Source organism: Bos taurus, chromosome 18 (genome assembly GCF_002263795.3).
Source record: "Bos taurus isolate L1 Dominette 01449 registration number 42190680 breed Hereford chromosome 18, ARS-UCD2.0, whole genome shotgun sequence".
Taxonomy (NCBI): Eukaryota; Metazoa; Chordata; class Mammalia; order Artiodactyla; family Bovidae; genus Bos; species Bos taurus.
Genome location: NC_037345.1, coordinates 35,387,296 through 35,413,706, shown reverse-complemented (window position 1 = coordinate 35,413,706; position 26,411 = coordinate 35,387,296). Strand labels below are relative to the sequence as shown.

The window sequence follows — 26,411 nt, the reverse complement described above, 5'->3', positions numbered from 1 at the left end:
AGGCCTGCTTGTCTGCCAGAAGGGGAACACATGGGTGCTCACTGATACGGTCTCCTGGGGCACCAGTGACTGCAGTGTGCCCACGCCTGCCATGTACACTCAGGTCAGCAGGTTCAGTACCTGGGTCAATCAGGTCACAGCCTACAACTGAGCCCACCACAGGCTCCGCTGGGGTCCAATAAATACCCCCAGTCCTGCTCTCTATTCTGTCTTCCTGGTTCAGGAGAAAGGAGAAGCTTTTGGGGGTCCCCCTCCCCAAGTGAACTCTGTCCTCTGGCCCAACACAGGCTGAGGAGTCAAGAACCTGCTAGACTAGCTGCGTCCGAGCTGAGCTCCCCACCCCCACCTCCTGAGCAACCCCTTGGTCCGCAGCAAGGAGGCCGGGCTGTCAGAATGAAGCGGCAGCTTTCCCTGGGGAAGGCAGCCTGTTTATTGAGTACAGAGGATACCTTTACAGACTGAGTACACAAAATAAATAACTGCACATTCTCCATCCACAGTCCATGGCATCACAAAGGCCCAAGTCTCCAAACTTCCTCGGTCCTACTCTCAGGACCAGGTGCATCCTGGCCAAGAGGAAATAAACCCCCAGAGGCACCTGGGGACGTGGGGGGGATTCTGAGGACAGGGCACTTGGGCTTGCCACTGCCTTGTGCAAGGAGCACTGGAGACAGAGGAGCGGGTGTACAAGGCACAGGCGACGTGGCCCAGAGTGGTCTCTTTGGGCGTGGTTCCCACTGAAGGTGGCACATGCAAAAAGTTGCGGGCCTGGCCCAAGGGAACCCACTATGAGGAACTGAGAGCCAAACCCTCCCAGCTGGCAGGGGACCCACAATCCAGCTAAAGCTAAAACTGGGCCCTGGCTCCTCCCCACCTGCAGAGAGCAGCTGTGGAGGGAGAGGGCTTGGGCTCCAGCCCCCGTGTGTGGTGGAGGGGAGGCACAAGACTGATGGGGGATGGTCGGAAAGCAGTCATCCAATTTCACCCACCTCTCATGGGGCTCCCTCCAGACGGAGATTCAGTGGGCCCCAGAATGGAAGGGTAATGCTGTGAAAAGAAGCAGGGAGAGGGTGGACCAAGCAAGGCCACTGTGAGGAGGGCAGTGCCCCCACACACTCAGGGTTCAGAGGCAGGTCACACAGTATGGCTAAGTTCCAGGGGGAGCTGCAACAGAAGCTCAGCAGAAGGGGAGACAGTTGAGCAGCCCCAGGACCCTCCTTCCTTCCCACTTCCTCTTGGAGGATAAAAGGAGAGCACAGTGGGCATTCCTAGGCTGTCCACACGTGTGCCCGACACTAGATGGCGCCTTCGTGCAGCTGCAGAGGAAGGAAGAGAGTGCCTGAAGAGAGGCAACAACCGGCAGCACCAAGGTTGGAACCAGGGCTGGTGCTGGAATCCGGATGGGGCTCTCCCTCAGAGGCCCCCGTCCTTTGCTTTGACCCAGGTGCCCCATCCCCCAGGTAGCAGCAGTGGGGCTCCTTTTAACCCCCCACAGTTGGGAAGGAGGCACCTGGGGAATAGAAAGAACGGGCATCCAAGGGAGAGAGTGAGGTGATAGGAGGCTCTGCAAAGAAGGCACTGAGGATGGTGGGCTGGTGGTGGGAACCCTCACAGCCAGAGGCTGGAGCCTGGAGCAAGCCCACTACCAACGCAGCCACACAGTCCAGAGGGCCAAGGGCCACTCCACGGCCTTCCCACGAGAGATCCTGGCAAGTTCTGGGGCCAGGTAGGGTCCCTGGGGACACCAGGAAGGAAGACAGATTTGGGCTGGGAGGTGGAAAACTGTTTAGACTTAGCCAGGGGCTGAAAGTCCAGCCAAGGCACAAGTTATGGGCCTACCTGGGCCTCTCACTAGAGGATAATCATGAGGGTCAGGATGCCATAAAACATGCGGGCAGGGGGTTAGGGAGGAAGGCTTGGTAGGGGAAAGGGAGTTCCAGAAGTAACTGTCCCAAAGAGTCCTGAGACCACAGGACACCCTCTAGCTGGCAGTGCATGCCCCTTTGGTCTCGGGGAGAGCCAAGAAAGAGGTGAGACTGAAGGCCAAGTCCCACCCTTCCCCCAATGTACACCAGAGCACTTGTCCACCAAGAGGAGCACCTGTGCCAAATCAGGTTCGGGGCTCATAGGGCCTAGGACTCCCTCCGCTCTGTTGCACCAGGTTCAGGCCCAGGGTGAAGATGGGGACACTGCAGGCACAGAGAAGGGGCTGGGGCCATTCACCTACCCTGGACCATGCAGGTCTATCTCTAGAGAGGCCGCTGGCCCCAGCAGTGTGTGGCCCGGCTGAGGCCCGCCACGTCTGCATCCTGCTGGTAGCTCAGCCGTTGTACTGCTGCTGGTAGCGCAAGTTGAGCTCCCGCAGCTCTCGCTCCCGCACTCGGCGGGACTTGTTGGAGCGTGTTGAGCGGCTGGACCGTGTGGACTGGGCAGATTTAGTGCTCTGGCAGCGTGAGGAGGCGCGTTTGAGGAGGTTCTGGGAGATGGAGCGGTGCAGATTCTTCATAGACGAAGAGGCTGCCATGCTCACCACCCACGGATGCCTCAGGGCCTGCAGTGCAGTCATACGGGCGCCAGGGTCCACCGTCAGCAGGCGGTCAATGAAGTCCTTGGCCAGATTGGACACACTGGGCCAGGGCTAGAGGCCAAGGACAAGCATTAGAGCGAGCACACTAATCACTGCCCTCCCCAGGACGAAGATGTCACCCACACAGCACTCAAGACCTGTCCAGCAGCGCTGCGCTCGCCCCCAGAGAGGCACCGCCCCGCTTCTCCCATGTAGATTATTCTGAGACTCCCCTTCCCACCCAGTGCTGAGCAGAGGCTACTCTCCAGGTGACATGGAGTGTGACAGGAGAAGGTCCCACCCCTCCCCAAGGAACAAACTTCTAAGGTGCCGTGGACTCAAAGCCTAGTTCAAGGAGGCAGCCCCAGTCAAGACCACCCATCCTACCCTAGGACACTACAACTCAGGGGGATCTAATGAGAATGACCAAATCTTCCACCACATCTTAAGCTGCACTTAAGCTCCCATCCCTGGACACCCCATTCCAGGCCACTTCCTAGTCCTTACAGAGAGGGCCTGTCCTCTCTCTAACTGAAAGAGTGGCCAAAATGATTACTGCATTCTCTGCATCAGCCTCAGCCTCTCAGCCATGGAGAGAAGAGGAAAAAATTCAAGGCAACTAGATTTCTTCACCTGATGGGAGGGCAGGGGGATCGCGGGAGCCCAGCAGGGACCGGGACCCTTCTCAGGGGTACTTCTCACGTCTGCATGACTTCCCTAAGTCACACAGCACTCCTGGCAGTGTCCTGTACCAGCCTCATCTTAGTGTATTCTTTCCTCAGCACAAAGCCTGCTCAGCTACATGCACCCACAGCTGCCTCATCACAGCGACACATCAAGCAGTCGTCTGTCTCCAGGTCTCAGCCTGCACAACCCTTCACCTGGCTGAATCCCCATTTCTCAGGTTAAAAGACATTTGCTCATACTCCCTCTTAGCCCCCAGTGCTAAACAATTATTCCAACAATTTCAGGTTTACTGTGCTCATTAGACCATGCTCAGCTAGTCATCAGTGCCTATTGCTGGGTATAAAGGAGGCACTCAGCAGATAGAGACTCAGTGAGTAAACAACCCACGCATGGCACCTGATGGCAGCTGCTTCTAGGACATGGGGCTCAGAGGCCCAGGCCTCAGGTTACTCTGCTGAAGGAGGGTGCATGCAGCACTGCTCTGAGCCCCTGCCTCTCTTGGGAGCACTCTGGCATGGGGTCTGACAGTCTCCAAAGGGTAGGTGGCTCGGACTTTTGCTGAGCCTGTTCCAGACGGCTTGGTTGGGAAGTCAGGGAGACCATCACCCTCCTTTCTGCCAGGTGAGAGGGTGGTCTGCTTGGTCTACCCCATGATGCCCTTCACCTTAAGGAACCCCTGAACACACACACCAAGGGACTCAGGAAAGTCTGAGAGCCCACACTTGGGGCAGCTGCATGTCCACCCAGAAGATGCTTTTACACACCATCACCACCCTGCTTCTGGCTTCTTTGAGCTCCAACTCTTCCCCAAGCCCTTCCCCACTGATGCTGATGTACTGATGGGGGGCAGGGTGGCAGTGGGTGGGGAGGGGTAGGTGACAGAGAAAAGACCCATTTGGAGTCCTGAAGATAGGATGGGACAACGTGGAGTTGTTATCATTACTTGCCCTTTGGAAAGCAAATCTCACATCAACTTCTACTGAGCCAAACTGGAAGAAAGTGACTGAAAGCCCAGGTTTCTAAACAGCTACCTACCAGGGTCCTCCTCACCAATGGGCCAGCTCCTAGTGATTCCTGGGGAGCTACTGGCCTCCATGAGGCGGGCAGTTAGGGATCCTAAATCCTGTACTAAGAGCAGTGAGGGAGAGCAGGGAGCAACAGCCCTCCCACACCGGCAGCCTGGTCCAGTTTCCCCACAGGCGGGCCTGTGTAGCTCGGGGCTCCGATACTGAGGCCGACATGCAGGGGGACTGGACTGGATGGACTGGACAGCTGCCACGCAGCTCCAGGCTCACAGTGCCAAAAAGCCCGGGGTTTGCTGCTGCCACCTGAACACAAGCAACCACTGTGAGGGGCCAGCCAAACTAGACCCCAGACCATCTGCATCCCCGTCACTCATTTGAGAGCGAGAAAAATGAAGGCATAATGCGGCACAGATGGACAAAGCAAACCCGGAGCTGGAACGGCTGGGTCATGGGAATACCTGGGCTTGTGCTGCCCTTTTGTGGTCTCCAAGAAAAGGAAAAATCACTGGGGAGCACGCTGCCACTCAGCCTGGCCTGCTGGTGGGACAGCTCCAAGACAGGGCTGCAGCACAGGCTGGCCAAACAGGGCTGGGGCATGGACTCTGCCTTGGCCCTCGGTCCAGTCAAGCCAGAAGAAAGGCAGCTCCTCCTCAAATGACAGAACAAACAAGTCAGGAGCCTGAACATGGATGGATGGGAGGCACCCCCACTTCAGATCCATACCCCGGCAAACCAAGGCCCCCTGCAGCTCCGGACCAGTCCAGGGCGGTCTCAGAGGCGCCTCTCCCCAGACCCGTACTGGGGGCTTAAGCATCTTCATCTCCAAAGTGACACAACTCACACCAGGCATCACCTCCTGCTGCTTGTTGCCGTTAGCACCAAAGAGAGCCCAATTGATTGCCCCGCCTCCTCCCCCCAGGCGCTTGCCTCTCCAATTACTGTGTTCGGACGGCACTGTGAGGAATGCCGATGAGCTCATTAATCTGAGGGCCAGCACACCCTCGCTGGCAGTGCCCCCCGCCCCCAATCTTTGAAGAGCTGTGAGTAGCTGAGCCAGATGGGTCCCTTAAGGCAATGTGACTTGAGTTATCCTGTCCTGAGAGCCAGATTGTGCAGTGGCACCCAGCCTAACCCTCACACACTGAGGAACTTTGCAGTGGGAAGCCAAACAGGCCCAATACAGAAAGGTGGTCCCCAAGCCAGCCCCCTGACAGCGGGGCAGGGGCTTATGCTGACCTCCAGAAGAGTGACCCTTTGGAGTCCCGCTGAAGCCTCCAACGGGGCTCACAAAGGAAAAGCAAGGCTTTCCACACCCACACCTGGCCACGCTTCTAGCCAAGTCAGACTCAGCACCTCCTAAGAAAGTGATCAACACCTGCAGACCAACCCACTTGCCTCCCCAACATGCTCGGGCCTCTGCAGCCACATGAGCCATGTCTGGCAGCATCTGACTGACCGGCCAGGTAGCATTCTGTTCCTCACATGCAGCCAAGTGAGGAAAAAGAAAAGGAACATGAGATGGGACTTCCTTGGCATTCCAGCAGAAAGGGGCACGGGTCTGATCCCTGGTCAGGGAACTAAGATCCTGTATGGCCGCATGATGCAGTCAAAACGAGAAACAGAAAAAGGGCAACCTGTCATGCCCTCCAGTTTCCACAGCTCTAACTGCCAGCTGCGGGTAAAGGATGAACTCTTGCCTCAGTATACTTGGGGCCAGATCAAGGACACATACGGGCCTCAGGTGGGTGGTAGAAGGGATAGGCCCCAGGTACCACTGGCCAGTCTCCCAGAGGCTTCCACCCGTTTCTGGGCTGGCAGAGGCATGGAAAGGAACATCACAATGTCAGCCTGCCTTGGCCCCAGTCACTCCAGTCTCCCTCTGCTGTGGGACCAGAGGACAGCTGCAGTCCTCTGGGTGACAGCCCCCATGCTTCTGTCCACTCTCATGAGCTATGCAGGCGAGGGGCCCGGCCCCGAGAGGACGACGAGGAGAGGCTGTAGGAAGAAGGGCATCACCTCCAACCTGTTTCTGACCAGCCAGCCAGCCACCCTTCTTCTTACACTCTAACTGCCAGAGTCCCTGCAATTCCCGATACTGTAACAGCACAGAAACCAACAGGGTGGAGAAAGGACCTCACGCATGAGCACTCCCTTAGCAACTTCACTCGTCTTCATGGCCCTGCTTCTGCAGAACCGTTCCCTCCTGGTGATGCACAGCAGCAGAATCTGACTTTCCCTTTGGAGGGGGCACCAGACTGGAAAGGGCTTCCACTCCGGCCCAGAGGCTGCACTTCCTCCCACCCCAGCCTCACTCACTCGCTCCAGCTCTACCATCACAAGGGCCCAGCAAGGATGTTACCTGAACTACAACCAAGTAGCTAAGTCCAAGGGCTAAAGCATGAGAACAAGGACCAACCAGCTCTTTTGGCTGCAGAGGGAGGAGGAAGATGCTTCCTTCCAGCAGCAGGCCCAGCTCACAGAGCTCACCCAAGATTCCCTCCAGTAAGTGGGTCTGACCACTCTCAAGCAAGGGGAGAAAGAGGTCCAGTGTCTCTCTGGGATGGCATCTGGGTGACAGACTTAAGTGATGGGCTGGAATCCCATGACCTGCATTCTAGGTCCACCTTGTCTGCTCAACATGGAGAAATCACAGCCTCACTTTTAAAATGGAGGAACTGAATGAATGCTAAGTGTTTTTGAAGGCTGGGTTCTACGAAGATGGCTCCCCATCTTTTTTTCCCACTTGGCTGCATGTGAGGAACAGAAGCAGAGCTTCTGACACTTAAGCTGTGTTGATGTTCTGACCTCCACGGGTTCTTTTCCAGCCCATGACGACTCTGGGGAAGGTTCCCTGGCAGAGGAGGGAGGCCCAGCAAAGAGGTGCTGGAGGAAGAAGGGAGGAGAGAAGCCTGGGCTTTGCTGCCATGACTCAGTTCTTCCCTCAGCTTTGTCTCAAGACGTGTTTTCAGCTCCAGCACTGCCGGCCTCAGAGGTCCCCTTCCTGGAGTGACTCGAGCCTGAATGAGAGCAGGCAAAAGGGCATAAAGGGAATTCTGGGAAGTGAAGCTTCAGGCTTTCTCAGGAGAGCAGAACTGTTAATATGACAAGAACAGCACACTCTGTCTGATGTGGACCATGAGGAAAAATGTTTTGAAAAAATCAGCAGGATTAGACACTGTGTGGCGATAGAGCCCGCACCTCCTCCTCTGAGCAAGACACTCACATCCTGGTGTCTGGACTTCCAGACCAGATAGAACCCACCATGCTGGGGTGGGATGTGGGTAGGGGGACCTGAGCAGCAGAGAAAGATGTTCAGGGAAGGAGTCTGACAGGAGAAAAAGAAGGAAGATAATAGAGTTTTTTTAAAAGGCAGAGAATCTCGAAGATAAAAATAAAATAAGAAAAGGCGTGACAACTTAAAGGTTACCAAAGCTGTGTTCTAAACTTGAGATGAGTAACGAGATGAAATTCTGTGCCCCCACGTGTCCCTGCCCAGAGTCCGCAGTGTGAGGACAGGGATGGGGGGCAACAGGGCGCAAGTCAAGAGTGAGGAAGGGTGCTGAGTGCTGGCCTTGGAATCGAGGATGTTGACAACCTGTGTCAGTGACCAAGTGGTGTCTGCTTTTACCAGTGTCCTAGAACAGCCCCTAAAAGGTTCTGGATTTCAGAGCCAGCTGCATAATGGTCTCCTCTATCTCCACTCATGAGTTCTGCTGAAGTGAAGTGATTTCCAAGGCCCACGCTGGCATTTGTTTTTTGTAAAACTTCCTACCATTCTAACAATTTCTGAGGCAGTTTGAATCCTGGTGGCTGTCAGCATGTCATCCATACCGTGGCCTCTATCCCCAGAGGCCTGTGTCTCTGCAACCCTGGGTGCAAATGATTCGGCGGAGGGCAGGCACTTGGTCTTCGTGTGCAGGCAGGAAGAGTGAAGAGATGAGGTGACTCAGGGCCTCTCTGGAGTGAAGCTCAGGTCTGGGCATCACCCTCACACTGGGAGACAGGAACCTCTGAAGAAGAAGAGCTTGGAGAGGTGCGGCCACGCAGGGTGGTTGGATCAGGTCATCATTAACCACCTCGGTGGGGTTGGCTGGGGGATGAGTGTGGGAGGTCGCAGCAGATTTAAAGAGGTCAGCATGTGGGAGCAACCGCCCCATCAGCTTCCAGAGAAACTCAAGGGCTTAGAAACAACAGGGCCTGTGAAACAGCAGAGCTCTGCAGGCGGAGATAGACAATGTGAAGAGCAGGAGAGGGAGGGGATGGATGCGGCACCAGAAGCTGCTCCAAACACAACCCACGATAAACCCCTTTGTTGAAGAGACCTTGGCAGGGGGTGGGAAACAGCAGTGATGAAAGAACCTTGGGGTAACAAGGTGCCGTAGGTGGGCAGAGTAAAGTATTTTGGCTAAACTGGCTTAGTGCAACAATGTGGGGAGATGGGCATTTGCTTCTGCCAGCACAGGAGGTGAGTGTGTAACCAAGGCAACAGTAGCAGAGAAGACGGCGGGGCTCCAGGGAGCCAGTGGTGGGCCAGCGGCGCACATGAGCCCCTACCCACATGGACAGTGGGGACACGAGGCAATTAAAGGCGTCTAGTAGAATCCAAGCACAAGCCTGGAAATCCACCACCTGCCTCCTTGCATTCTGCTCTGCTGCCTGTAACGTCAAATCTCCAGCTCTCCCATGGCCCCTGGCCGCCCTCCCCACAGCTCCCAGGCAAGGCCCTACCCTGCTCCCCTGCCAGCTCCCTGTTGGAGCACGTGAAGCAGGCTGCACGAGCAGCCCCACAGGCTCTGGCCCCCTTTGCCTGGAGAGCAGGACACACCACACGCTCCACACCTCATTTTATCTTCGACATCCCAGGGGAGAATGGCACATGTCTCAGTTGCTACGAGATGCGGCGGCGAGCTGGGATGGTCTCGTAAACGTCCACTCTGGCTCTGGGCAGTCACGCTACTGCAGGGCTCTCAGAACAACCACAGGGTGCAACTCGCTGGCCCTGAGCAGGTGTCCCTTGGCCCAAATGGATGGATAGTCAGCCTGCAGCCCAGAAACGCCCCCCTGGAGAGCCAGCCCCTCACCAACACAATGCCCCGGGGAGTGGCAGGTGGGCTTCCTCTCCCACTGGAGTCCAGGCCCCTGCCTGGCAGCACTCACTCTCCTAAGCAAGGCTCTGGGAGGAGCTCTGCCCAAGCCCACCTGTTCCTGGTGCCGTCACCTGGGCCCACCCACAGCTCACAGACTGCCCAAGCAGAGGAGGGTGACAATTAAAAGCTGCTAAATGTGGCAGACAGCAAAGCTGCTGATGGCCTCACTCTGTCATCAGTCCCACAAGAACCTCTTCATCCATCCTGCCTCTAGGAATAGAACTCTTGACAAAAGCAATGACATTAGGCCCACAATGTCACATTTCATGTCAAGTGAATCACAGCATCTCCAAGTTGGTGGGACCATAACAGCCCTCTAGTATGGTCTACAGATGGTGATTCACCTTCTGTGTCACTCCTTTAGCAGCAGCTGCGCCAGATCTCCTGGGGCTCCTGTGAGAGGAAGCTCCTTCAAGGTGACTGTGTCTCCAACCTGCTCTCAAACTCACACAGGCCTTCCTCGTATCTGGCCAACCTGTCTCCCTATCACTTCCAGCATGACCCCAGCTTGGCCCTCTCCACTCTAGTACCTCCAGACACTGGACAAAAATTCAGATTTCTCCTCTCAAAATCACCTGCCACAGCCTTCTCGTTCTCAGAACTCTGTTCTCCCAAGATTCCTGCATTTGCTTCTAGGAAGGTTTGGCCAACCCCCTAACTGCATCTCCAAGAGGTGCCCCACTTCTTCCTGGGGTCCAGTCCCAGAAAAGAACACTCCAGGTAGCAGGTAGCAGGTGTGACCTCGTCTGCCTGACAGTCACGTTTGGGTCCTTGCCCAGGGCATCACTGAAAACCACTGGTGCTGCCCTCGAGAGAAGCCGGAGAAAGCACTGTGAACATATGTGCTGATACACATGCTGTCCTCAGAAACCTACAGGCCGGGGAGGGCAGAGACGTCCACAGATGACGGCCTGGGACCGGGCGGAAACGAAGACTCCAGCAACATGCTGACGCACGCGTGCTGGGGAAAGCAGACTATGGGTCTGGGAAGGCCAAGAACTCTGAAGCTAAGAGGGCCGGCCTAGATTCAAATCCTAGTCCTGCCACCCTCTGTGAGGCCCTGGACAAGCTACTTCCTCACTAGCCTCAGTTTACTAATCTGTAAAACAAGGGGATTATACCACTGGCAAGATTATTGTAGAGATTAGACATGCTGGGTGTAGCATCCTCAGCCCTGTGCCTGGTACTCAGTGAGCTACATGATGGCGTGGGTTGGCACTATTTTTAATGGAAGAAATCTTTGAACTGAATAACTGAGAGCTGGTCAAACTTCTTAGGTTGACACTGGGAACAGAGGAAAGTCCTGAGCGGAAGCCTCGTGTGAGGAGTGAAAGGAACAAACGTCTCAGACCTGGATGGAGGGGAGTATGGGACCACAGGTTGGGGCTGGAGCATCCAGTGTCAGCATCGTGGGGCAGGTATGAAGGAGGCCCCACTTGTGTGCCTCCTTCCACCACTGGGCCCCAGCCAGGGCTGTCAAAGCAGGGCTGGACATACTCTCTGGGTATGAAGGCAGCTGGAGGTCCCTTCTAGATCTGCCTCATAAGATGATGCTCCTCCTGCAGCTCTGAGGGAGGGTTCTGCCCCACAACTCCTCTTCCCTAACTACGGCTCACGTGTACCATGTGGGGCCTACTCTCCGGAATCCCCGATCTGCCCCAAACATCCCCAGGACTCCAGGATCCCTCATTCCAAATGGGGATTATTCCACCAGCCCCCAGTGGGTCTTCCTCTGCGAGTCTTCCGTAGCACTTCCTAATGCATTTCCTTGCTATCGAGAACCTAGACGCCACCCTCCCACCTAATGCTTGGAATCTCCAAGGAATCCCTGGCACTACAAAGCTCCCAGCAACACACACAGACCCAGCCCGGCCTCATCAACCTCTGCTCTATTGCTCCCAATCATCTCCTGTTTATTCTGGAGCACACTCAGCAACACCCCCTTCTCTGAGCTTCCACCTTCTCAAAGCCCACCTGCTGAAGGATGTCCTCTATTCAGGTCCACAGAAACCACTGAGTCTGACAGAGGGCTCAGGGACAGAAAGGAGCACACGAGAGGGCCTGGTACACAAGAGAAACCACTATAAGGGGGCAGGGTGCCGCTCAGAAAGGCACCAAGTGACACGGGACTTACCGTCAGAAGAGAAATGCACACCTCCCAAACTCGCTGGGCTCAAAGTGGGCAGGCCTTTACTTGCACAAGCAACTAGATGCAAACCCCCCTGTAAGACTGTCCTTCTTTCTGACTCAGAAACACCTTCTTATTCAGAATGCCTTCATAAGGGTGAATGACCATCACACAGTGTGACTACTTCACATAGTAGAAGATAGGTGGCTAGTGAGGATGGAGGCAGAGCCCAGTGCTAAGAAGGGGGACCAGTTCCACCACCTGACGGGAGCCCCATGGCCCATGTTCCAGACCGCAGGCCTGTGCTGGAACATGCCTGCCAACAAGGGTCCATTCTGTGCTCACTTCCTATTCCTCGTCTTTTCTCCTGGGCAATCTCAAGTTTCCTGGGGATGGGGAACAGGCTTTTCTGTCTCTGTGTCTTCCCCAGTGCTGATGGGTAGGCATGGACATTCTTGTCCATGGGGACAAGGACAGAAAGATGCCTGGTCTCCAGCTCAGAGCCTGATCTAATGATAAGGCCTGCTTTCCTAGCGAACATCCTGGACAAACTCCTCCCAGCCCAGAGCTCTCTGCACATGGTGGTGGAACCTGCCCCTGGGGCAGCCAAGCTCCTGGGAACAGAGAGGGGCCACCAGGGCTGTCCAGGGATTTGCCTCTGGAACTGGGAGCTGTTCTCAGCTTCAGATGAAGAGTAGTGGGGGCCAATGACTGGGTAGTGTCCCCCTCTCACTGGGAGCCCAACTCAAGCCACGTGACTGCAGTGGAGCAGGAAGCAGAGACTTGAGACCCAGACTGTGCCCACAATCCCCACCCCATTCATTTGTCATTCTCTCATCCTCAGGTAATCAATAGCCAGTTAGCAAGACTCTGCAAGGTCCCATTAGATAAACTGCCTGATCAACAATTGCCAGAATCAGGAACTCTTGGGCAAACCTACAGACTTTTGGAAAGTCTCTCCTTTGCTGCCAACTCCTGGGAAACCTCCTTCCCTCCGTAGCTTTGCTACACCACACGGAGCTCCAAGGGCAAGCCAGGCAGGGTCCTGGCACAACAATGCCGCTGTGCGGTGGATTCCAGGTCTTCTGACCTGAGATGAAACCTGGCCCAGAGGGTGGCCAGGGCGGTGTCTGCTGTGACCACCCCATCACAGCTGGGGCTTCCCAGCCAGTGGGTGTTTGTTCTATTGAATCCATTTGGAACAAGAAAGAAAACGTGAAAAACTTTAGGTAAGAGCTAGAAAATGTCACCGTTTCTCCTTCATCGTGGTCAGCACAGAGTTGAAGAAGACAGTTTCCCTCCCTTCCTCACATCACCCTGAAGTATGACCTGGGGACCCCCCCCAGGGAAGGCCGGCCCCCAGGCCCACAGGAGGGAAGTCCCTGACTGACCACGACCACGGCCTGAAGCTGTCAAGGAAGATGATGGCATAGGATCTCAAGTGCTGAGGGCACTTTGCCTTCAAGAGGCTTCAGGGCGACTCCTGTAGGAAATGCTGCTCTGGGTCAACCGGTTGAGGCTAGGGAGGAAAGCTGGGCTGCAGAAAGGGGCTAGTCCCAGAGCTCCTTCTGCTCTCTCTGGGCTGTCTGGGAGGCAAGAACAGCAGTGCAGGCCTGGGAGGAACACCGTGGGGAGTCTACAGTGTCCCTCCCTGCCTTGGCAGAATCCTGTCATCAGCAAAGCCTACCTCATCTCCCACGTAAAGCCACCCCACCTACTTCTCTTCATAGCCTCCCCAAGTGCACCATTCTATCCAGCTTGCCATGCTCGACGTTTCCTGGGGTGAGCCTTGTCTCCTACCCGATTGGCACCCTGCCTGAGGACCAACTAGTTCTTACTCTTTCGGCACTCCCTTCGGCTTCCAGTAGTGCTGAAACCTAACAGATCTTGTCAGGCATTAGGATTATCAGTGGATCCAAAAACACAAGACTAAAGGCCGCCCGGCCGACTTAGGCCAGGAGGTAAGCATCTGCTGGCTTAAGTACGAGGTCCTGCTTAAATTATACTTCAGCATTTTAAGATCAGATTTTCTGGCTTCTCTTTTAAAAATTGGAATGTCTGGGTGCGTGGAGTCCTCCCTGTTCTGTGGCAAAACCGGGCTGAGATGAGAAGCAGCTGTTCCATTAGAGAGGGCACGGTCACGGGCTAGCCTGAGGCCGCTGGAGCAGATGCGGGGGACGCCCTGCTCCGCGGTCTCTCGGCCCACCTCTGGGCTCGCCTGCAGCGGCAGTGCTCTCAGCTGACAGCTTCCCACTGCCAGCGCCTGAATCTCTCTGCTTCCTTCGCCTGAGGACTTTCTCCACCACTAGCTGACATGCAGAACAGCCTGGAAGTGCCAGGGATTTAAAGCCTCAGTGAAGAAATGCTCAACTCATACAACGGTCAGCAGATGAAAACGCACCCTCTTTCCTACCCCTCAGTGGGATGATTCTGAGCACGTTCTGCGTGATTATTCGCAGGGCGCCCAGTGGAGCTGAGTTCCCTGGGCCATAGCAGCTGTCCATTCCTCCTTGTACCCATCATGGTGTTTCTCCCTTTCTGCCTCACGCTCCCCACCCTTCACTTGTGCTTACTGAAATCACATCCCAATTAAACTATCTGCTCCCAAGTCCTTGTCTCAGGGCTCAACTTGGGAGGAATCCAAACTAAGATACCCTACTAGGCTCACTTCATTATTTCTACGTCATCTGCCTGGCCCCGCAAACATGGTCCCAAGAGCATGTCCACCCTGATCAAGGGCTGCCTGATAGGAACCCCCACCCACCCAGGGCCCTCCCCAACATCCCTGAGATGGGGAAGACTCACCTCCCCCGAGTAGCTGTACTTGCCCCGGAGGATCTGCCGGTACAGCCGGGTGCGGTTGTCATCCTCGAAGGGCATGGTGCCACTGAGCAGGATGTAGGCGATGACGCCCAGTGCCCACATGTCGACAGAGTTGGTGTAGGGTTTGCGGACCAAGACCTCAGGGGCAATGTACTCAGGCGTGCCACAGGTGGTCTTCATCAGGCAGTCATCACCCTTCTTGCGGGCACTGGCCAGGCCGAAGTCAGTGATGATGATCTTGGAGTCGGTGCCAGGGTGGTAGTAGAGCAGATTCTCTGGCTTGAGGTCCCGGTGTGTGATGCCCAGTGCGTGCAGGTATCGGACGCCGTCCAATACCATCTGTAGCACCCGAGTGGCGTCGCGCTCAGTGAAAGAGCCCTTGGCAATGATGCGGTCGAAGAGCTCTCCGCCAGTGGCCAGCTCCATCACCATATACACGCGCTCCTGAGTCTCAAACACTTCCACCAGCTGGATGATGTTGGCGTGGCGCACCCGGCGCAGCACGCGCAGCTCTGACTCACACACCTCCCGCCCCTCCCGGTACTTGGTCTCGATCATCTTAATGGCGTAAGGCTGCCGGGTGGCCCGATGCTCCACTCGTACCACTCGGCTGAAGCTGCCTCGGCCGATCAGAGCTTTGATGTCGTATTTGGCCGTCACACGGGGGTCGAACTTGGCCCTGTACTTAGCTACCCTGGCCCTGCGTGGTGGTTCCGAGGGAGGCTCTGTGTGGCTGGTGCGAGGGGTACCAGGGCTGGGGTTTGCACCCTGACTGGCTGCTGGGAACCCACCTTTGAGAGGGCCAACGCTGTCCACCTCTGTGATGAAGTGCTTGTACACATCACTCTTAGTGCCACTGAAGGGCTCCACCTTCTTGACCAGATCCAGCTGGACATCCTTGGGCGGCTCAGGAAGGACCTTGCTTGTCCCACAGCCCATCACGGACACGGGGGCATCCTCTCTAGCGAGGCTGGCAGGACCTGCTCTGCAGGCAGTGCCCCATCTACACCTACATAGATGGAAGAAAGGACAACTCAGCAAAGCAGGGACATTTTTGAAAGGACCCCAGCCATCCTCCTGACTCCCTCCCCCTCCGTCTCTGGATAAACCTAGCCTGATGACATGACCCTAATATGGTTCCCTGGAAAGGAGGATGGCTTTGGCCCCTGATTGCTCAGAGACCAGATGCCATGAAGGACCTTGATGAAAGACTGGGTGTGAGTTCCACGGTCTTGATGGACCTCTCCCTGGGTCTGCTTTTCAAGCTGCTCTTCAACTTCAAAGAGGAGCAGGAACACGCACCAGGCTCAGCTGTCACTGCCTCCACCCTCCCCCCTACTCTCCCTGGGTCCCTATCACAGTTGAAGTCCTGTGTTTTTTAAAGGTTAATATCATTCCTCTTATTACTCTGACTCATCTTTTCTGAAACAAGGGTGTGGCATGTTGGAGGCCTGTTCACCAACACTTATCACCCACTAGAGCGAGGAAAGCTGCTTTTCCCCAAGGCTTCCTCCCTCATGGATACTTTCCTGGCCCCCCAAGCCCCCTGTAGGGATTGACCCCCACCCTACTACAACAAACCACCACCCCCTGCCCTGGGTCTCTGCCCTACCTTCACTCTTCCCTGGACTGCGCCCACTACTTTGCTAATGCACCATCTTCACCCCAGTAGTTAACACCTTGTTCCTTGTGTGGCTAAAATGCCATACAAGTCCAAGCACTGGATAAAAATCAGTCCCGGTGAAATAGGGACCACAAGCCTTAGCACGCTGCCACCAGGGGGCCACCAAACTAGCCTGGGCTTCATTTAAGAGGCAGAGGGGACCTTGAGCTCAGAAAGGACACTAACAACTTCATCCAGATGAGACTGAAGCTGTGGATAGGTGCACTCTGCTTCTGTGGGAAGAGGATCCAGGAGCCTTCCCCGTTTGTTTCCTAGACAAAGATGTTCCAACTATTAACACCATGTGGCTAGTGGGGCCCTGGGAGAAGCTGAAGTGCTAAAGTACCACTTTCCAGAGGGTGCTTCTATCCAAGTTTCCCTTCTCAAAGTTTACATGAGGGCCTCATGGGTGAAAGAAAAAAGCTGAGAATGTCCTGTTCATGAGGACATACAGAACTGGGAATAAAATGATCAACTCAGATCAAGCATTTACTGAACATCTACTAGGGATACAAGAGTGAATAAGACTTCCAATGCAGGTTATAGTTTAACATACCCCAAAGTATGGTAATACTTGGGAAATACCTGGCAAAGCCTGGTCAATAAACTCACAATCTAAATGAAGAGCAAAACATCAAAACTGGGAATTTCAACAAAACTTTCGTTGTAAGTTCTAGGCTTGAGAAACAACGGGGACACACGTAGAATGATACTGGGGTTAGGGGAAGCTTCGTGGAGCAGGTGACCCCTGCGCTGGATTTGAAGTGAGACTGAGTCAGGTGCGGAAAGGTGGGCATGTTGTTGCCGGCAGAGAGAATAACACACTCAAAGCCCAAAGGTCCAGAGCGGCACACTGTGCCTGGGCAGGGACAGTGTGGAGGCATGAAGACAGGACTGGGGACTGGAGTGTTAGAAGGCCAGTGGGAACTAGGTTGTGGAGAGCAGCTCAAGTCACAGTGAGGAGCCAGCACCTTCCTGGGAGGTGACAGGAAGCTACCAAAGGGTTTACAAGGAGAGGTGATTCTGTTTCCAAAGAAATATAAAGCTGAACTGGGGGAGGGTCAAGATGGACTGAAAGGGCCAGTGAAGAGGGTGGCAGCCCAGACCGTGGGTGGAACGGAGAGCGGTCAGCAGGAGAACCGACAGGGATTGGAGGCTGGACACAAGGGTCAAAGGGAGGCGAGAACGCCACTCCAGTCTGTCGCTCAGGATCCTGGGCAGAAGGTGAGAAGTGCAGCAGGAAGGACAGGCTTGGGAAGCAGTGGGAAGGGTTCACTTCCGGATGTTTTGAAGTGGGGTGACTGGATGTAGAATCTAATGGTTGAAAAGAGCTGGTCAGGGTCAGAGACTCTGTGACTGCCCAGGGGCAACACCAACCCCTACCTGCAGCCCTGTTCAAAGCCCACAGAAGATCACAGGAAAGGCGGCAGAGAGAGACCCAGGGAGGCTTTGCTGGGGCACCATGAAGGCCACAGAGCACCCACACAGAGACCCTGAGGGGGATCTGAGTCCAAGATGGTGCTAACTGATCCATACAGCCAAGTCTCCCCAGGAACAAGCTTATCTCAGAAACATACTCAAGACCTTGATTACCAATCAGCCCATCAGCGAAAAAGACCAGAGATTAAGTGCTCAGGTCTTAATCAGTATGTCAATAAGACTCTCAGAATGAGACTTATTATCTTTCCTCACAGAAGAAAAGAGTCCTCAACCATCACAAGGCTTTTCTCATTCCATTGCCCAGGAGATCCCATATAGAAGCTTAGGAAATCACGTTTAAACAAAGGCATTTATAAACCACGTTCTTTTTCACAGAAGCCAAAGATTAGGACTTTGGGGCTTCCTTGGTGGTTCAATGGTTGGGACTCTGCACTCCCACTGCAGGGGGCTCAGGTTCAACCCCTGGTGGGGGAAGTTGTAAGGTGCGGCAAACAAAACAAAACAAAACAAAAACTGTGGACTTTGGAATTTTGCAGACTCATCTCTTTCTTCAGAGAAAATACAAGACTGAATGCAGTATAGGGCTACAGCTCAGGAAAAAAAAAATAGCTCTTGGGCCAGGATTCCTGAGGCAGAACACAGGCCCAGATCCCTAAGACCACATGGTAAGCAACACCTACCACCCTTCAGAGAGAAGACAAACTGCACAGGTGACCCCAGCACAGCTCCTCAAATGTCACTTCTTCCCAGTGGGGAGGCAGAATCCTACAGCCACAAAATAAATAACTGTCTCCAGATATTTCCACTGGCTCTTATGGTTTAAATGTGCATACCTAGTCTGGTCCTGATGAGAAAAACTAAGGTTTACAAAAGAAAAGGCCTGACTTTTCACTTTAAATTAGGGTAAGCAGGGATCTCAGGTCAGCAGTAACACAGTCAAGGATTATCCCTCTCTGACCTTCCTTCTTCCTTTCTGAGACATCATTCTCTCACATTTGTTCCAGTTGGAAACATTTCAAAGATAGGCTGATGCTGGTACTCAACCTTCCCAACTACAGACTGTGAGTGGAGGAAAGAGGGTGCCAATTCTGAGAAGGGGAATTGCTGATGATCTCCAGATCATCATAGCTGCTCCACACTCCAATCACACCTGCTAAATGCTCTTTCCACAGCGGTTAGGTGAAAAGGCAAACACAAAAGAGGCTGGCAAAATTCCTGCTGGGAAGCAGGGCAGAGTTTTCCTGTCCTTAGCTCTCATGTATGTGTTCCCAGCAGAGTGACCAGGGTGGTGGTGAATGAAGAAAGTCTTAGGAAGTGACCTCCCAGGAAGGGCACACTATACCAGCTCTCACAAGTCACTATTCCATCTCAAGACACCAATGTCTGTAGAGTCGGTTTCCACACTTTCAACTCTGAAAGTGAAAAGTGAAAGTCGCTCAGTCGTGTCTGACTCTTTGTGACCCCAGAACACTGGAGTGGGTAGCCTTTCCCTTCACCAGGGGATCTTCCAAACCCAGGGACCGAACCCAGGTCTGCATTGCAGGCGGATTCTTTACCAGTTGAGCCATAAGGGAAGCTCTGAGCTGGAGTCAGAGCTTCCTCACAGAAGGTAAGTGTGAGCAGCAGGTGTGCGCACTCAGCACTACTGTCCTCACTTACAGATGTGACAGGCCAGAAAGGCAGAAATTTACCGAAGCCACTCAGAGAGTGACAGCCGACACCAAACCAAAATCTGGTTCTCCATCCAGAGCTCCTTTTGCCAAACCAGAAAGACTCCAGAAGTGCCTGGGGCCCAGCCAAGCTCAGACTCACCAAGTCAAGGCCGTGATCCCTCCTCATACCACTCAGCTGGTGAATCAAAGAACCTTTATCAAGGATCTTTTCTGAGGGGCGTGTCTTCTGAAACCTCCATTCCAGGTATGACCTGGGTCATGCTGCTCACTGCTATGCTCTAGATTATGTTTAGATCTAGATGTAACAAGTCAAGATCACCAGATTTGTCAGCCTCTTGAGAAGAAGCCTCTTCCCTCTTGAGGGAAGAGGACACTTCTCAGATTTCTAGAACTCTCTGGCTCCCAACAAAGTGGTGAAGTCAGGGCAGCCATTCAGTGTTTGTTAACACTGAGCGAAAGGTGGTCTGGTTCTTAGATTTCTTTTGGCTGCAGGGCAACAATTCCAGAACCTCAGAAATTTTCAAGTGACAGGAAGAGGCCAGACTGGCGGTTAGACCAGAGCCACTGTTTCTGGGCATCTGTATAAATGTCCTCAACAACAGAGGAAGCCGATGCTCTTGGGTCTGTTTGGGTCTTACGGATTGTTATCTGAACTCCAAAGCAGTTTGTTCATAAGTTGCCAGACCCATCTGTGGGGAGCTCAGGGTCGTAGCAGGGCACAAGGATAGATCCTGAAAGTTGTCCTGGCCACAGGAGTCTGCAGATGTCTCCCAGGCCGGGGCCCCTAGGCACCCTGTCCTCTTCAGTAACACATAAGATTGTTCTCAATGACAAAGCTTCACAACCTCTTGCCTGCAAAGATCTCTATATTCCGCTCTCGTGTTTTGAAAGGGTATCAAAATGAAGTAGGCAGTTATCTTTCAGGAATCCCAGAAATAAGGAACTGCTTAAAGCTCAACATTCAGAAAACTAAGATCATGGCATCTGGTCCCATCACTTCATGGCAAATAAATGGGGAAACAGTGGAAACAGCGTTAGACTTTATTTTTTTGGGCTCCAAAATTACTGCAGATGGTGACTGCAGCCATGAAATTAAAAGATGCTTACTCCTTGGAAGGAAAGTTATGACAAACCTAGATAGCATATTCTAAAGCAGAGACATTACTTGGCCAACAAAGGTCCGTCTAGTCAAGGCTATGGTTTTTCCAGTGGTCATGTATGGATGTGAGAGTTGGACTGTGAAGAAAGCTGAGCGCCAAAGAATTGATGCTTTTGAACTGTGGTGTTGGAGAAGACTCTTGAGAGTCCCTTGGACTGCAAGGAGATCCAACCAGTCCATTCTAAAGGAGATTGGTCCTGGGTGTTCTTTGGAAGGACTGATGCTAAAGCTGAAACTCCAGTACTTTGGCCACCTCATGCAAAGAGTTGACTCATTGGAAAAGACTCTGATGCTGGGAGGGATTGGGGGCAGGAGGAGAAGGGGACGACAGACGATGGGATGGATGGATGGCATCACCAACTCGATGGACGTGACTCTGAGTGAACTCCGGGAGTTGGTGATGGACAGGGAGGCCTAGCATGCTGCAATTCATGGGGTCGCAAACAGTCGGACACGACTGAGTGACTGAACTGAACTGAACACAGCACTTACTCAACATTCAAAAAACTAAGATCAGGGTATCCAGTCCCATCACTTCCTGGCAAATAGATGGGCAAACAATGGAGACCATGACAGACTTTATTTTCTTGAGCTCTAAAATCACTGCAGATGGTAACTGCAGCCATGAAATTAAAAGACACTTGTTCCTTGGAAGAAAAGCTATGACCAACCTAGACAGCATATTAAAAAACAGAGACATTACTTTACCAACAAAGGTCCATCTAGTCAAAGGTATGGTTTTTCCAGTAGTCATGTATGGATGTGAGAGCTGGACTATAAAGAAAGCTGAGTGCCAAAGAATTGATGCTTTTTGAACCATGGCTTTGGAGAAGACTCTTGAGAGTCCCCTGGATTGCAAAGAGATCAAACCAGTCCATTCTGAAGGAAATCAGTACTGAATATTCATTGGAAGAACTGATGCTGAAGCTGAAAGCAATACTTTGCCCACCCCCCCCACCCCCGCCCCGCCATGTGAAGAACTGACTCATTAGAAAAGACCCTGTTGCTGGGAAAGACTGAAGGCAGGTGGAGAAGGTGACGACAGAGGATGAGATGGTTGGATGGCATCACTGACTCACTGGACATGAATCTGAGCAAGCTCTGGAAGTTGATGATGGATGGGGAGGCCTGGCATGCTGCAGTCCTTGGGGTTTCAAAGAGTCAGACACGACTGAGCAACTGAACTGAACTGAACACAGCACTTCTAACCATCACGAGGCAAGTGAGGATAACAGGCAAGAGTCTATTACGTTAGATAAAAAACCCCTGACCCTCACATCATACACAAAAATAAACTCAGAATGACTCAAAGACGTAAATATGAGACAAAACACCATAAAATTCCTAGAAGAGAACATAGGCAAAACATTTTCTGATATAAACTGTACTGATGTTTTCTTAGATCAGTTTCCCAAGGCAACAGAAATAAAAGCAAAAATAAGCAAATTGGACCTAATCAAACTTAAAAGCTTTTGCCCAGCAAAGGAAACCATAAGGGAAATGAAAAATGAAAAGACAACATACTGTACAAATGTATAGACTGGCGACGCATAAGAAAAAAACTGGAGGGATATACACCAAATACACAACAAATTACTTTTTAAAAATGACTAATGTTTGCATCTAAAGACATGGTTCATTATTCACATCCACAATGCTTTAACTTTTAACATTGTTTCATAATAAGAATAGCTACAACTTTCTTTTTGGAATACAGTAACTCAGGATCCTATTGCTTATCAAACTCCAGCTACGCACCACTGCTCTACATGGTAATAATTAGTGAGCAGAGACTTCTGCTTTAGGGCTGAGATGAAAATTTTAAAGTTTGTCATGTCTTCATTTATCCTGACCCACAACTGCATCTGAGACATCTCACCAACTGCCCATCCTATCATCAGAAATACAGCCTCTGGCAATGTACCTGGGGGTCTCCTTCCAAAATGCCAAAGTTCAACCCACAATTATTTCCTGAGCTCCTGCTCAGGGCCAGGAACTCTGCCAGGGACTGTGACGGACAAAAAGAAGGCAGTTATAACCTCTGCTCTCAAGGAACTTACAACACAGATGGTTCCACATCAAGAGTCCCCTGATTTATTACTTTTATGATACCCTGCTAGGCCACTTCCAGGGCAGCAAACTAGAAGGGGGCCCTTTGTGACCATTTTCCTCCAACAAATGAAAACAGCACATTTTTCTACTTTAGCATCACATGGGATGCCATGGCAACAGAGGGCTGTACCAAGAATTAGCTCAGTGATGATCAAGCCAACACAAATTGGCTTAATACTCACTGAGTAAGATTCTTGGAAGAAAAGAAAGTTCAAATAAATAAATCTTTCTCCAGCTCTCAACAAGCAGAATTGTTTCCTTTCTTTCAGCACTGTATTTCTCAAATACTTCTCTGTGTGCTTCGGGTCAATGGAGCTATTCTCAGCTGTCTAAAAGCTTAAGGGTCAATACCTAAGCACAACTACAGCCAATTCGTACCACATACTTAGGAAGCACTGAAGATCAAAGTTGCCCACATAAAGTGCTCACACTTATTAAAATAAAAACCTAAACCGAAGTCTCACTCGTTTAACTATGAACTTGTGAGTGACAGGGAATCCTAGTGTGTATTAGTTCAAATTTCACAGACACTAGTATCTTCAGAGTATTCCATTCCCAGTGAGGCGCAGCTCTAGCTCAGTGTAAGAAGCAAACAGGTTTCCTGAAAGCTGCACTTTCTTTAGCTCATTTATACAACTTAATAGGAACTGCAATTAGACCTGGACAACATACTGAGTTAGCAAGCCCGCCCTCCTATGAGTCAGCAATCCAAATGTCTTCTAGGGGAACAGCCAACTGCAACTGCCCTCAGTAGAGGCACAGTTTTGCCAAAGCTTTCCTGGATGACTAGAAATTATCTCAACGAAATGTATAACATAAGGTAGCTTCCTACACAAGTCTCCATCTGAAGAGCAAACAGGCTTACTAAGATGAGATCCCCTTTTGATAAGGGATGAACTCTGGAAAGAAGAGCCATTAGTAATAACAGTGGCTTTCATTTCCTGAGTTCCAAGTGTGCTAAGTGTCTTATATAAGGGCTTCCCTGGTGGCTCAGATGGTAAAGAATATGCCTGCAGTGCAGGAGACGGGGATTCAATCCCTGGGTTGGGAAGATCCCCTGGAGAAGAGAATGGCAAACCACTCTCCAGTATTCTTGCCTGGGAAATACTGTGGACAGAGGAGTCTGGCAGGCTATACAGTCCATGGGGTCACAAAGAGTCAGACATGACTGAGCAAGCATCTTATATGCACTCTAACTCCTCTCTCCAACCACATAAAGTAGGTGTGATTACTCCTATTATGGGATGAGCAAACTAGGACTCAAAGAACCTCAAGATATCATCAAAGTCAAGAACTGAACCTAATTTTTTCTTACGCCAAAGCCCATACTTCTAACCACCAAAACAATGAGACTGCAACAGTTGTGTGTGCCACAAGGCACAGCTAGCCCTTCCCACTGGACAAGGTTGCAACCGTTTCCTGGTGTGATGACAAAGATCTTCAAACAAGGAGACCAGTAAAGTCATCTAAGGAGGTTTTTGCTTTTTGAGATATTTTTTGGCTATGCCAACAGAGTCTTAGCTGAGGCACACAGGATCTTCAATCTTCGTTGCAGCATGCAGGATCTTTAGTTACAGAATTTGAACTCTCAGCTGAAACATGCGAACTCTTAGTTGTGGCATGTGGGAATCTAGTTCCCTGACCAGGGATCAAACCTGGGCCCCCTGTATTGTGAGCAAAGTCTTAGTTAGCCACTGGACTACCACATGGAGGTAAGTCCATGGAAGTCCATGGGACTCTCCAGGGAAGTCCCACATGGAGAGTTTTTGGGTTTTTTTAAATACAGATTCCTACCAGGTTCCAGATACCCTGAATAAAAATCTCAGAGAATGAAACTCTTGAGTCTGCATTGTGAAAAACCACCCCAGGAGACTTCAGACCATCAAGGCTGCCAAGGCTACACCATCTATCACATGCATAAACGTGCATGTGCAAACAGGACATACACATTTGCTGTGCTCATCACAGGTCGTGGCCCCTGATATGTGCTCAGGGGCATAGCTGGATTTGTATGCATTCTTAAATCAGCAACCTATCACAGCCAAGTTAGCTTCTATGCCAGCAGAGCCAGACACTGAGATGCAGGCAGAAGACACAGTCCCCAGGCCAACCACCAGATGACACAACACAATAAACTCCAAAAGTAGTCACATAAACTGAAGTACAGAGGAGTCAACAGTTAGGTGTGAAGGGAGGCATTTCCAAGGAAATTAAATCTAAGGTGGATTTTAAGGGACAGATGTAAAATCTCCATACTGGTGGGGGGAAAGAAGAGAACTGCAAAGTGAGAAAATTGCATATCTAAAGCAAAAGTGTATTAAAACATGAAGTTAAGGGCAGATTCACATACTTCCAACACCAAACTGTAAACAGGAGACAGAAGGGCCCAGGTGTTGACCTCGGGGTTATGCCTCTACCAGATTATGAAGAGACCTGAACGTCTTGCTTTAGGCTTGGCCTTTATCCTCTAGATACCAAGAAGGCAGTTTTAGGCAATGAAAGGACTTATTCAGATTTTCAAGTGGGAATTAGCACTTCACAGCTTCAAGGAGAGGGAGTGAACGTGGGGAACAGGATTTCCCCTGATAAAAGCAGAGGGATAACTGGTTTGCAAAGCAAGCGACCCGGCTCGACTTGGGTGTGCTCTTCCCCAGCCTGAACAAGGAAGCGACCAGCTGTCCCCCAGCCCTGGCGTTCAGTCGCAAAGGAGGAGGTGTGGAGTAGGTGCCAGACACGAGAAGGCAGTGAAGACAATCAGGTAAGTTCACCCTGATCAACACCGACTGGTTGGCCAGCAAGCAGGTCAGCTGACCACGTCCACCTGGCCCTGAGACGGGCTACTCAGCACAGCAGCATGTTCAAAGCCAGTTAAGCCGTAGACACTGGGGACCCCAAGCAGCCATAGCCTGGCCTGCTCCGCAGTCCCGTAGGCCCCGGCGCAGTCTGCATGGGCCGAGGACTTCGGGCATGGGCCGAGGGCTCCGGGCTGGGCAGGGATGGGCCCAGTGCTTCAGAAAGCGACCGGAGCTGCAGCTCGTCAGCCCCTCCCGCCCATGGGGCCGTCGCCCTGAGCTGGGCCGCCTCACCTCGCGCGGGCGGCGGGCTCTTCGGCGTCTGAGCGACTGTGCTGACCCTCTCCTGGCCGCGGGTATAGCCACGGCCACCACCGCCGCCGCCATCCTCAGGCGTCAGCGTCGTGGCGTCATCACAGCGCGCACTTGACGCCAAAACAAATCCCAGCCACCCACGGGGCGGGGCGGAGGCGGGCTCGGGAGAGGCGGCTACGCGGTTGGTTGCGCTCCAAGCCTGTCCTGCCAATCAACGTCTTAAGTACAGGGTCATTCTCATTTTCCGGAGGGAGTGTCTCTGTATCTCCAGGTATCTTGACCCTAGGTTTGGGCAGGCACCATGGGTAGTAGGGGGAAAGTTCCAAGATCCTGGTTCACGTGGAGGGCGCTTTATAGTGCGAGGTTGGGGACGTAGTACATTTTAAGAGGTTTCTGGAAGTGTCTCTGGAACTCCGCAAAGGATCGGTCTAAATGTAATTAAATAATCTGTATTTTTTTAAACTGCCGTTAAAATAATTCAGGCACTCAGATATGTTGAATTTGACCTCCATCACAGCGGAGTTGAAGTAGTTAACTTGAGAATCGGTGAAATTAGTTTGGGGCCAACTACAGAGTAACAGTTTTGTTTGGTTTTTTTTGTCCGTTTTAAATGTTATTTTGACTGAATTTAAGTATTGATATATCCTATAAAGCAAGTAGATTAAAGAAAAAAATGTTACCATTAACGATTCTATAGGATTAGAATGATCTACAATCAACTCAATTGGGGGTAGAGAGCAGAATATGTTAATAGATGTCTCAATAAAGGGGTTTTTACCCCCTTTTAAAATAATATTTTTACCATTATTGTTGGGGTGCGATGTGGAACTTTTCACTGGGCAACCATAAAGAGCAAGACTGGAAAAGAACCAAGGCAATAA

At 52.1% G+C, this 26,411-nt stretch overlaps 1 protein-coding gene across 1 annotated transcript; it reads right to left on the bottom strand.

Moving 5' to 3' along the window:
- Positions 1–387: 387 nt before the first annotated feature.
- Positions 388–25,621, bottom strand: PSKH1 (protein serine kinase H1). The gene is made up of 3 exons (NM_001075413.1): positions 25,510–25,621; positions 14,359–15,385; positions 388–2,638 (listed from the first exon to the last, which is right to left on the bottom strand). The coding sequence occupies exons 2-3, from the start codon at positions 15,313–15,315 to the stop codon at positions 2,321–2,323; spliced, it is 1,275 nt and encodes a 424-aa protein (NP_001068881.1). The 5' UTR covers positions 15,316–15,385; positions 25,510–25,621; the 3' UTR covers positions 388–2,320.
- Between the last annotated feature and the right edge of the window lie 790 nt (positions 25,622–26,411).

What these genes read in the sequence shown, in the direction of transcription:
- PSKH1 (NM_001075413.1), bottom strand. Translation starts at nt 15,315, where the DNA reads ATGGGCTGTGGGACAAGCAAGGTCCTTCCTGAGCCGCCCAAGGATGTC. An exon ending in AGTACAGCTACTCGGGGGAG is followed by an intron (nt 2,639 to 14,358) that starts GTGAGTCTTCCC and finishes CTTGGCCTCTAG; the next exon opens with CCCTGGCCCAGTGTGTCCAA.